Source organism: Hyaena hyaena, unplaced genomic scaffold (assembly GCF_003009895.1).
Source record: "Hyaena hyaena isolate Hyena2069 unplaced genomic scaffold, ASM300989v1 scaffold_636, whole genome shotgun sequence".
In the NCBI taxonomy this organism is placed as follows: domain Eukaryota; kingdom Metazoa; phylum Chordata; class Mammalia; order Carnivora; family Hyaenidae; genus Hyaena; species Hyaena hyaena.
The window spans coordinates 337,371-350,381 of record NW_024081268.1 but is presented as its reverse complement, the minus strand read 5'-3'; the positions used below and the strand labels follow the sequence as shown (position 1 = coordinate 350,381).

General features: G+C 39.0%; 1 protein-coding gene across 2 annotated transcripts in view; it reads right to left on the bottom strand.

The window, feature by feature from the left end:
* LOC120219640 (phospholipid scramblase 4) overlaps nt 1-13,011 on the bottom strand; it is a 58,846-nt gene that overhangs the window by 19,155 nt on the left and 26,680 nt on the right. For both annotated transcript variants that reach the window (XM_039216486.1, XM_039216487.1), the window contains 2 exons: nt 4,749-4,776; nt 3,626-3,721 (listed from right to left, as the gene is read on the bottom strand). In XM_039216486.1, coding sequence (XP_039072417.1) covers nt 3,626-3,721; nt 4,749-4,755 — 103 coding nt within the window. In that variant the 5' untranslated portion in view covers nt 4,756-4,776. The remainder of the gene's footprint in view (nt 1-3,625; nt 3,722-4,748; nt 4,777-13,011) is intronic.

Genomic DNA, 13,011 nt, shown 5'->3' with positions numbered 1-13,011 from the left:
CTCAGTAACAGACTGGATATGAGGAAAGATTCCCACATTCTGACCTGGGTCCCTGTAGCCTCCAGAAGAGGGAAAGAATAGAGGGAGTGTGTTTCGGAGCAAGATGCCCAAGCTGAACTGCAGACCACTGAGCTTGAGATCCAGGGTCCTTCCAGGGGAAGTGAGCTACAGGCAGCTGGAAATGCAAGTTCAGAGCACAGGAGACTGAGATGCATGGGGGCTAAAGAAGTCTTAGGTGGCTAAAGGCAAACAAATTACAGAGATCATGCAGGAGGGCTTTATAAAAGGTTAGGTGAATGGAACAGGTGAAAGGAGACAAGGCGGGGCAGGGGAGTGTACCAACTCTGGGGAATACCAGTTTTTAAGGACAGGGGACATAACAGGTCTTGAGAGAGACTAATCAGGAGAGACTAAAAGAAAAATAACAGTAACTAGAAACAATGTCAAATTTGAGCTACATAAGGAAAAAACAGAAACAAAAATATCTGTGTCTTTAGAACAAAGCAGAAGAAAATACATGTTTCAGATTGTCATGAAGAATATACTTCAATTCCTGTAAGAACTGTGTTGCAGAGCACCCAAATTAGACTGGAAATCAGATATCCTTCCTCCCTTTTCCTGAACTATTTAAAACAATGCAACTGAAAGTCATATAAACTATCTTAAAAATACTGTTTTATCACTTGAGTGAGTTGCTTAATTCTTGTAATATTAACCATATGAGTTTTAAAAAATGTTATTTTTTAGAGAGCAGGTGAAATAGTGAGAACGAGCGGTGGAGAAGTAGAGAGAGGATGGCAGAGGATCTGAAGCAGGCTCTGCACTGACAGCAGTGAGCCTGGTGTGGGGCTCAAACTCATGAATGGCTAGATCATGACCTCAGCCCAAGCTGGACACTCCTAGTGAGTCACCCAGGCACCCCAACCGTGTAATTTTTTAACATAAAGCATATCATGTAATGAAATTTGAGGATCAATAAATTAGAAAATTTTAATTTAGGTTACGGGGCTATTCAGCATAGAATATATTTCTAAGCAAAATTATATATACACATTTATGTAATCGAATGGTTTCTGTTGTATGTATTATTCACAGGTGTTTGTTAACAAAAGGATAAAACATGATTGAATTATGCGTAATAAAGAAAGCATATTATATTCCCTTTTGTGAGATTTCTGTTTTCTCACTTATTTTGAATATTATCACCCTTTTTTATTTCAAGAAATTATAGGAGAGCCTTGGTGGCTCGTTTGGTTAAGCGTTTGACTCTCAATTTTGGCTGGGATCATGATTTTATAGTTCATGAGCTTGAGCCCCAATATGGGGCTCTCTGTATCTGACCATTTGTCTAAATTTGCATCAGTAACTGTCAAAGTGATCTATATAATATATTCATTGTTCACTCTCTATCCAGGAATCTAGATTCCATTAGAACAGAGACACTACCATTTCTTCTTTTTTTTTTAATGCTTATTTCTTTATTTTGAGAGAGAGAGAGTGTGTGAAAGAGCTTGAGAAGGGGAGGGGCAGAGAGAGAGGGAACCTGCTTCAAATCCTCTGTCCCCTTGCTCTCTGCCCCTTCCCTGCTCTGTCTCAAAAATAAATAAACATTAAAAAATGTTAAATAAAAAAATAAATTATGTCATTTCTTTTCGTTAAATCAACTACACAAAACAAAAGTGTCTTTATTAATTCTTCTCTTAAACACATTTGGTACAAAATTATTTTCAGTGGGAACACATGTCCAGTACTATAATGCAAGTAGAAATTAAATAATTGAACTTTAACAATTAATTAAAGATAAATACTTTACAGTATTTCAAGTTCCTTTATGTGAATTACAGGGACATAATTTCCATCTGTTGTCATAGATATATACATAGTACAGCCACTAGGTGGCGATCACAATGAATTTTTGTTACTGTATTTCATAACCGAAAATTCAGTTTTATGCTCTATACCATAATGTTTTTCAATTTATCCAGTCATTTGATTTGAATGACATATCTTCTAATATCATGCTAATTTTTTTGACACAGAGAGGAAGAGACACTTTCCCAGACAAGCAGAACATGGTTTATAATCAATGTTACTTAGAAAGAGTAGAGGGATGCCTGGGTGGCTTGGTTGGTTAAGTGTCCAACTTTGGTTTCAGCTCAAGTCATGGGCTCACAGTTCGTGAGTTTGAGCCCCACATCAGGCTCTGAGCTGACACTGCAGAGCCTGCTTGGGATTTTCTCTCTCCCTCTTTCTGTCATCCCCTGCTCAAGCTCTCTCACCCTCTCTTTCAAAACAAATATATGTTTAAAAAAAAAAAAAAAGAAGAAATGGTAGTGTCTCTGTTCTAATGGAATGTAGGTTCTTGGATACAAAGTGACCCATGAATATACGACAGATTATGTAGATCATGTTGACAGTCACTGAAATACATTTAGAGAATGGTCAGATACAGCATGATTATAATTTAGGACTGTCAACATTGTGGATTTAGTGGATCATCCCAAAAAAGTGTCTTAATTCCCCCTACCCACTTAGCCCATCTGCCCAGCTGCCCCACAGCCCCTCCAGCAACCCTGTTTGTTCTCTGTATTTTAAAAGTCTCTTAGGTTTTGTCCCCCTCCTTGCTTTTATATTATCTTTGCTTCCCTTCTCTTATGTTCATCTGTTTTGTATCTTAAATTCCTCATATGAATGAAGTCATATATTTGTCTTTCTCTGACTGACTTAATTTCGTTTAGCATAATACCCTCTAGTTCCATCCATGTTGTTGCAAATGGCAAGATTTCATTCTTTCTGATTGCAGAGTAATACTCCGTTGTGTCTATATACTACATCTTCTTTATCCATTCATCTCTCCATCAGTGGACACTGGGCTCTTTCCATATTATGGCTATTGTCGATAGTGCTGCTATAAACACTGGGGGTGCATGTGCCCCCTGAAACAGCACACCTAAATTCCTTGGATAAATGCCTAGTAGTGCATTGCTGGGTCACAGGGTAGTTCTATTTTTAACTTTCTGAGGAACCTCCATACTGTTTACTAGAGCGGCTGTGCCAGTTTGCATTCCCACCAACAGTGCAAAAGAGTTCCTCTTTCTCCGCATCCTCAACAACATCTGTCATTGCCTGAGTTAATTTTAGCTACTCTGATGGGTGTGAGGTGGTATCTCATTGTGGTTTTGATATGTATTTCCCTGATGATGAGTGATGTTGAACATTTTTTCATGTGTCTGTTAGTCATGTACAGATAGTTCTTCCTGCCAGGCATGGTCCCTTCCTCCTTTTCTTTGAGTGAGAAATTCCTCATCAAGCCAGAAAAATCTGACTACCTCAGTTAGGTCTTCCCTCAAATCCTCGTCAGAGCCAGTTACTGTCATCTTGGCCCTACAACATTCTCTTCATATTTTCATAACGGAGCAAAGAGAATGCCATCAGTACTTGTACAATTTCCTTCCTCAGTAGCCTACAAATATATTCTAATTGACATCTGGTAAACTACTTGGCATCCTGGAGACATTCAATACTTATTTACTGAATCACTCAATTAATTACTCTTCAAAGCAATCTTAACTATTATTATGGTTTTCTGAAGAGCTGAAAGAACCTTTCTGATTATTTAACCCACCTGGTACAAAATGGGAATTGTAGTCAGGAGGCGCATCAGGCCTTTGACTGGGAGACTTCTCCTCTGCAGGCTGCTCAGGGGCTGTGGGGATGACACCTGGGAAGAGGGAGGGGCCTTGATTCAGAATGGAAGTGATAAGGTAATAACAAGATATACTCATTTTTTCTTGTCCATGAATATAACTAATATGAAATACACTCTTATAAGGACACATAATTCACTATGTATATTAGATTTTAACCTGTTAATATATATTGAGAAATTTTCAGGCTGACTACAGGTTTTTTTTTAAAAAACTAAGCAATTATGCACATTGTGCTATGATCAAAGCAGCACACTTTCATGCTGGTGGTCCGGCTGACTTCAGGCTGACTCCCACCTACACGAACTCCTTGCACACTTGCAAAAACTGTTTGCCCCACTATATGTTAGGGAATACAGAGTCATATACAGAGTGACCCTTATTTTTTCCCTAACCTTTTTTTGGAAAATGACTGGGTTTAAATAAATTCAAAACATAACATGATGAATAACAATGGCTTACAGTGCAGTGGTACCACACACAACTCCATTAGAGGTGGTTTAATCTACACCGCCAGTAAAAGCAATCTTGCTTGCTGTAATTGCTGCAAGGAAGGAACTGAACTCACTTTCCATGATGCTATCTTGTCCCCTTGTATTCCCTACGAGGAAAAATTCTGAATCCATTAACTAACTGACTTTTATCACAAGAAAAACCCAAATCCCATTCAGTGGTGGTTCTGGTCTCCGGCCATCTCCTGCGTTGCTGGAAACTGCAGGGCCGGCTTCGGAGCCCTCCTCTATGCGGGCAGGCTAATGATTACTATACCCCTCTTTGCAGACTTATTTTCTTATTCTTTTCTTACTTAATTTTCCCCACGTATTTTAGAGATCTTTCAGTACATATGTGCCTGTATAAATCCCTTGGAATCCTTTTCTGTCAAAGGCAGATAGAAATGTTCACATGTATAAATGAACACATACATGTTTTCTCCAAATACTAAAAAAAATTTTTTTTAAACTCAAAAGGAAATAAACTCCAATTTTTTAAGAAAAAAAAATTGAAAATAAAGCATATTAAAATTTATTCATAAAAATTTACCTGACATTTTGAAGAATTCCACTTAGTCCTGAAAAATAAAACATTTTTTTATTTATTTTGAAAGAGAGAGAGAGAAAATAAGCAGGGGAGGGGCAGAGAGGCAGACAGAGGATCCGAAGCAGGCTCTGTGCTAACAGCAGAGAGCCCGGTGTGGGGCTCAAACTCACGAACCGTGAGATCATGACCTAAGCCGAAGTTGAACGTTTAACTGACAGAGCCACCTAGGCACCCCCAAAATAAAACATTTTAATACCTTATGATAGATATATGGTTACTCTTATTACTTAGTGATACATGTAAAAATCTGTAATTTTTTAAGCTGTCTGTTACCTTTCATTCATTCCTTCATTAATTCAACAAACACTTACTGAGCACCTATTATGTGTCAGGCACTATTGTGGATGTTGAAAAGACAGCAGTATGAAATTAATATGATGCTGTATGTGAACTATACTGGAATGAAAATAAAATAGAGGAAAACAAAGCAGCTACAGCAGTAAACCAGATGGGCACACCTGGAGCTTATAACTAGTGGAGTTGGACTTAAAAACATGTCGAATTTTTAAGTTTTAAATTTAGATACAGATAAGGAGGCAAGATGGCACAGAAGTATGGAGCTCCATACATTTCACTCGCCCACATCTCTCAAACGGACAAATCCTGATACCATTGGACACTGAACCGCGGGAGTCTGGTAGGAAAAGAGACAGAGTCCACTAAGAAGACAGCCTCCTAGACACATGACTGTGAACTGGGGAAGATAGAAACAGGCCGGACCCGGAGACATGGAGGGGAGGGAGTCCCCTTCTCCCCAGGGAAGAGAAAGAGCAGCTAAAAATACTCATAGCACTGTCCCTGGAGAAGAGAAACACCTCGGCCCAGGACAGAGAGGGATCCTATCATCCCATCTCTAACCCAGAGGCGTTCAGAGAGGGATCCCGGTTCTAGCTGTGGCGCTGTCTTTGGGCTGGATGCCCTGGTCCCAGGTGGCGCCAGAAGAAACTGCTCCACTGCTCTCTTGGCTCCATCCCCGGCTGGGAAGCGGCCCAGCATGCGGGATTACATTTTGGGTAGTATCAATAAAGTGCGTGGACAAAGATATGGAAACGAGGTTGGGCTTAGGGCACAGAACACTGCCCACCTTGGCTATTCCTGCGGCACAGAAAGATAGGACACAAAAGAGTGATTTGCAACACTTAGTTCGAGAAGGGACTGGGCGGGGCACCACCATTTTTCTCCCCACAGCCACCAAGGAGGGGCCTCAGGGAGCAGCCTGTGGGAATGCAGTGGAGGTGAGACCTGACTATACCAAACCATGCCCATCAGCACTGGAGGGCAGCTTTTTATTTTTTATTTATTTATTTTTTAACCAGAGCCCTCGGCATGACCAACATGGATGCACTGCCGTGATTAATTCTAGATCAATTTTTCTATTCAGATATATTTTTCCTTATCTCATTCTTATCCGTCTCCTCTGCTGGACTGGGCACTCTGGTCACTGGTTTGCTTAAACGGTCACATTTAACGCATTCTCTAGATGCATACTCTACACTTCCATCATTATCTTCCTATCTCTCTCTCTCTCACTCTGGACTAATCAGACTGTATAGTTTCTTTGGGTAACATTATCTTCGTTTCTTTCTCCTCGCCTCCTACCATATTCTCCTCTTTCTCTCTGAATTAAGCCTCTTAGTCTCTCTGCCTGGTCATTGCCCAGTTTTGCTTCCTCCCTTTCCCTGTCATTTCTCTTTGTACATGCTCTTCCAACAGCACTGAATACACCCTGCTCTTCATTTGTATCTGGGAAGTCTGGTTTTATGCTTTTTGACTGTCTTTTGTCTCTTCTTTCTTTTTTTCTTCCTTTTTTCTTTTTCCCTTTCAGTGTGCTTGTTTGTTGGATTTGTCTGTGCATTTGCATGCCTTTGTTCCCTGTGCGTTTGTCTGTTTTCCTTTTCAGGGCTACCTCAAGAAACAAGCCAAAGTAAACATGGTGGAGAGTCCCAAATACCACTATGAGTAGGGAAATAAAATAACCAAAGTCTCAACAAGAGAGACCAAGAAACACCATTAAAAGAACACTTCCTGGGGGGCGCCTGGGTGGCTTAGTCGGTTAAGTGTCCAACTTTCGCTTAGGTCATGATCTCGCAGTTTGTGGGTTCGAGCCCTGTGTTGGGCTCTGTGCTGACTGCCAGTTCAGAGCCTGGAGCCTGTTTCAGTCTGTGACTCCCTCTCTCTCTGACCCTCCCATGCTCATGCTGTGTCTCTCTCTCTCTCCTAGAAATAAATTAAAAATAATTAATTAATTAAAAAACACTTCCTGAATGAATAGTCCCTGGACAGTCAATGAGCCTTCTTTAATATAGCAGTACTTGCAGGTAACAAGCTTTTAAAACTGACAAGAGACAGAAATCTAGCCTAAATGATGACACAGAAGAACTCTCCTCTAAAGAAATTTCATGAAGAAGTGACAGCCAAAGAACTGCTCAAAACAGATATAAGCAACATAACTGAACAAGATTTTAGAACAATAGTCATAAAATTAATCACTGAGATTGAAAAAGGCATGAAAGACATCAGAGCAGCTATTGCTACAAAGACTATGAACCTTAAAAATAGTTGTGATGAATTAAAAAATGCTATAAATGAGGTGAATAAAATGGAGGCATCCAATACACGGATTGAAGAGGCAGAGAGGAGAATAGGTGAATCAGAAGACACAATTATAGAAAAAGAGGAAGCCAAGAAAAAGAGAGATAAACTGATTCAGGAATATGAAAGGAGAATTCAAGAAGTAAGTGATAAAATAAAACAGAACAATATCCGTATCATAGGAATTCCAGAAGAGGAAGAGAGAGAGAAAGGCACCGAAGGGGTACTTGAACAAAATATAGCTGAGAACTCCTCCAACCTGGAAAAGGAAATAGACTTTGAAATTCAAGAGGCACAGAGAACTCCCCTCAGATATAACTTGAATCGATCTTCTGCATGACATATCATAACGAAACTGGCAAAATATAAGGACAAAGAGAGAATTCTGAAAGCAGCTAGGGATAAAAGGGCCCTAACATACAAAGGGAGACCTATCAGAGTGGTTACAACCCATCTACTGAAACTTAGCAGGCCAGAAAGGAATGGAAGGAAATCTTCAATGTGATGCACAGAAAAAATATGCAGCCAAGAATCCTCTATCCAGCAAGCCTGTCATTTAGAATAGAAGGAGAGATAAAGGTCTTCCCAAAGAAAAAATGGAAAGAATTCATCACCACTAAACCAGCCATACCAGAAATCCTAAGGGGAACTCTATGAGAGAAATGTTGTCAAGGAACACAAGGTACCAGAGACACCACTATGCATAAATCATACAGAGAACACAATGATTCTAAGCCCATACTTTTCAATAATACTGAATGTCAATGGACTAAATGCTCAAACCAAAAGACATAGGGTTATCATAATGGATAAAAAATATAGAACCCATCTATTTGCTGTCTACAAGAGACTCATTTTTAGACCTGAGGACATCTTCAGATTGAAAGTAAGGGGGTAGAGAAATATGAATCATGCTACTGGAAGTCAAAAGAAAGCCCGAGTAGCCATACTTATATCAGACAAACTGGACTTTAAAGTAAAGGCAGTAACAAGGGATGAAGAAGGGCATGATGTAATAATTACACGATCTATTCATCAGGAAACACTAACAATTATAAAAGTCTATGCAGCAAATATGGGAGTACCTAAATATATAAAACAATTAATCAGAAACAGAAACAATCTTATGGATAAGAATTTGCTAACAGCAGGGGACTTTAATACTCCATTTACAGCAATGGACAGATCAACTAGACAGAAAATCAATAAAGAAACAATGGATTTGAATGACACATTGGACCAGATGGATTTGACAGATATATTTAAAACTCTACATCCTGAGGCCATGGAATTCACTTTCTTCTCAAGTGCACATAGCACATTCTCCAAGATAGATCACATACTAGGACATAAAACAGCCCTCAAGAAATATAAAAGAATTGAGATTATACCATGCACACTTTCAGATCACAATGCTATGAAACTTGAAATCAGCCACAGGAAGGAGTCTGGAAAACCTCCAAAAACATGGAGGTTAAAGAACACCCTACTAAAAAATGAATGGGCCAATCAGGCAATTAGAGAAGAAATTAAAAAATACATGGAAACAAATGAACATGAAAACACAACAATCCAAACTCTGGGATGTGGCAGAGGCAGTCCTAAGAGGAAAGTATGTTGCACTCTAGGCATATTTCAAGACACACAAAAAAAAGCTCAAATACAAAATCTAACAGCACACCTAAAGGAACGAGAAGGAGAACAAGAGCACCCCAAACCCAGCAGAAGATGAGAAATAATGAAAATAAGGGGAGAAATAAACAATACAAAATCCAAAAATACCAGTTGAGCAGATCAATGAAACTAAGAGATGGTTTTTTGAAAAAATAAACAAAATAGATAAACCTCTAGCCAGGCTTTTCAGAAAAGAAGAGACCACCCAAATAGACAAAATCACAAATGAAAATTCATTTATTACAACCAATCCCTCAAGAATACAAGCAATTATCAGGGAATACTATGAAAAATTATATGCCAACAAACTGGACAACATAGAAGAAATGGACAAATTCCTAAACACACACACACACTACCAAAATGCAAATGGGAAGAGATAGAAAATCTCAACAGACTCATTACTAGTGAAGAAACTGAATCAGTTATCAAAAATCTCCAAAAAAATTAGAGCCCTGGGCCAGATGGCTTCCCTGGGGAATTTTACCAGACATTTAAATCAGAATTAATACTCATTCTTCTCAAGCTATTCCAAAAAAACAGAAATGGAAGGAAAACTTCCAGACTCATTCTGCAAAGCCAGCATCACTCGGATTTCCAAACTAGACAGAGACCTAGCAAAACAAGAGAACTACAGGCCAATATCCTTGATGAATACAGATGCAAAAATCCCCAACAAGTTACTTGCAAATTGAATCCAACAGCACATAAAAAGAATTATCCACCATGATCAAGTGGGATTTATTCCTAGGTTACAGAGCTGTTTCAATATTTGCAAATCAATTGTGATACATCACATTAACAAAAGAAAAGATAAAAACCGTATGATTCTGTCCATAGATGCAAAAAAAGCATTTGACAAAATACAGCATCGCTTCTTAATAAAGACCCTCGAGAAAGTCGGGGTAGAAGGAACTTACTTAAACTATGAGAAGCCCATAGCTAGTATCATCCTCAAAGGAGAAAAACTGAGAGCTTTCCCCATGAGATCAGGAACACGACAGGGATGTCCACTCTTACCACTGTTGTTTAACACAGTGCTGGAAATCCCAGCCTCAGCAATCAGACAACAAAAGAAAATAAAAGGTGTCAGAAGTCAACCTTTCACTTTTCACAGATGACATGATACTCTACCTGGAAAACCCGACAGACTCCACCAGAAGCCTACTAGAACTGATCCATGAATTCAGCAAAGTTGCAGGGTACAAAATCAATGTATAGAAACTGGTTGCATTTTTATATACCAATAATGAAGCAACAGAAAGAGAAATCAAGAAACTGATCCCATTCACAATTGCACAAAAAAACCATAAAATACCTAGGAATAAACCTAACCAAAGATGTGAAAGATCTGTACGATGAAAACTATAGAAAACTTATGAAGAAAACTGAAGATACAAAGAAATGGAAAAACATGGATCAGTAGAATAAATATTGTTAAAATGTCAATACTACCCAAAGCAATCTACACATTCAATGCAATCTCAATCAAAGTTGCACCACAAATGCAATCTCTTCTCAAAGCTAGAACAAACTATCCTAAAATTTCTATAGAACCACAAAAGACCCCGAATACCCAAAGTAATATTTGCAGAAGAAAACCAAAACAGGAGGCATCACAATCCCAGACTCTAGCCTCTACTACAAAGCTATAATCATCAAGACAGTATGGTATTGGCACAAAAACAGACACATAGACCAATGGAATAGAATAGAGAACTCAGAATTGGACCCACAAATGTATGGCCAACTAATCTTTGACAAAGCAGGAGAGTATCCAATGGAAGAAAGACAGCCTCTTTAACAAATGGTGGGAGAAGAACTGGAAAACATGCACAAGAATGAAACTAGATCACTTTCTACACCATATACAAAAATAAACTCAAAATGGATAAAGGACCTGAATATGAGACAGGAAACTATCAAAACCCTACAGGAGAAAGCAGGAAACAATCTCTTTGACTTCAACTGCAGCAATTTCTCACTTGACACATCCCTAAAGGCAAGGGAATCAAGATCAAAAATGAACTATTAGGACCTCATCAAGATAAAAAGCTTCTGCACGGCAAAGGAAACAATCCATAAACTAATAGGCAACCAACAGAATGGGAAAAGATAGTTGCAAATGACATATCAGATAAAGGGCTAGTATCCAAAATCTATAAGGAACTCACCAAACTCCACACCTGAAAAACAAACAATCCAGAAATGGGCAAAAGATATGAACAGACACTTCTCCAAAGAGGACATCCAGATGGCCAACAGACACATGAAATGATGCTGTGTCCATCATCATGAGGGAAATACAAATCAAAACCACGCTGAGATACCACCTCATGCCAGTCAGAGTAACTAAAATGATCAGAGGACTCTAGATGCTGGCGAGGATGTGGAGAAAAGGGCACCCTACTACACTGTTGGTGGGAATGTAAACTGGTGCAGTGCCTCTGGAAAACAGTGTGGAGTTTCCTCAAAGAATTAACAACAGAACTCCCCTAAGACCCGGCAACAGCACTGCTAGGAATTTACCCAAGGGATACAGGAGTACTGATACATAGGGGCACATGGACCCAAATGTTCACAGCAGCACTTTCAACAATAGCCAAATCATGGAAAGAGCCTAAGTGTCCATCAACTGACAAATGGATCAAGAAGATGTGGTTTATGTTTACACTGGAATACTACATGGCAATGAGAAAGAATGAAATCTGGCCATGTATAGTTACGTGGATGGAATTCGAGGGTGTTATGCTGAGTGAAATAAGTCAGGCAGAGAAGGACAGAATGTTTGTACATATAAGTGGATCAGGAGAAACTTAACAGAGGATCATGGGGGAGGAGGAGAAGGGGACAAAATAGTTGGGGAGATGGAAGGAGGCAAACCATGAGAGACTCTTGAATACTGAGAACAAACTGGGGGCTAATGAGGGTGGGGGGGAGGAGAAGGGGGTTGATGGGCATGGAGGAGGGCACTTGTGGGGATGAGTACTGGCTGTTACATGGAAACCAACTTGACAATAAACTATGGAAGAAAAATAAATAAAAAATAAGATTAAATTTAGATACAGACAGTAAATTTAAATTTAGTTTTAGTTATATAATTCACATATGAAATAAAGCACAATAAAATTTTTTCACAAAAGACCTATATACCTGGCTTACATTTTTGAATACTTCTAATGAATACTAAAAATAAAATGTTTTAATGCCCTAATATATTTACACCAACTCAAATATATACTATGATTTATTACTTAGTGATACAAGTAACAAGTTTTATGGGAGGGGATTTAAGTTTATTTATTTATTTTGAGAGAGCACACCACGTGAGCAAGCAAGGGTGGGACAGAGAGGATCCCAAGCAGGCTTCACGCTCAGCATGGAGCTTCACGTGGTCTCAATCTAACAACCATGAGATCATGACCTGAGCTGAAACCAAGAGTCAGATGCTTAAACAACTGAGTTGCCCAGGTACCCCGATTTTGTGATTTTTGTCTCCAATTAAATTTCATTAATTTTGTATTAATCCAATAAATATTTACTGAACACTTATTTTGTAGATGTTGAAAATACAGTAGTAAGTCAGAGAAAGACTCATCCATCATGCTGGAGATTATATTTTAGTGGCATGAGATTAAAAACACATTAACAAATATTTCAGATTAAGTTGAGGGAGTACAGTTATAAAGACAAGTAAACGGTTCAGGAAAAACATGGATAGCAATTCCAGGAGGTTCAGGGAAAGCCTCTCTCAAAAGGTAACCTTTGAGCATTTGAACTATGAAAGGAGGCATTACACTAAAAATGCAGGAAGAGAGGTCTAGGACAACAGGAAATGCGTGCAAGGGCCCTGGGGTAGCACTGAGATCAGAATACTCAAGGGTGAGAGGGGCGCCTGGGTGGCTTAGTCGGTTAAGCGTCCGACTTTCGCTTAGGTCAT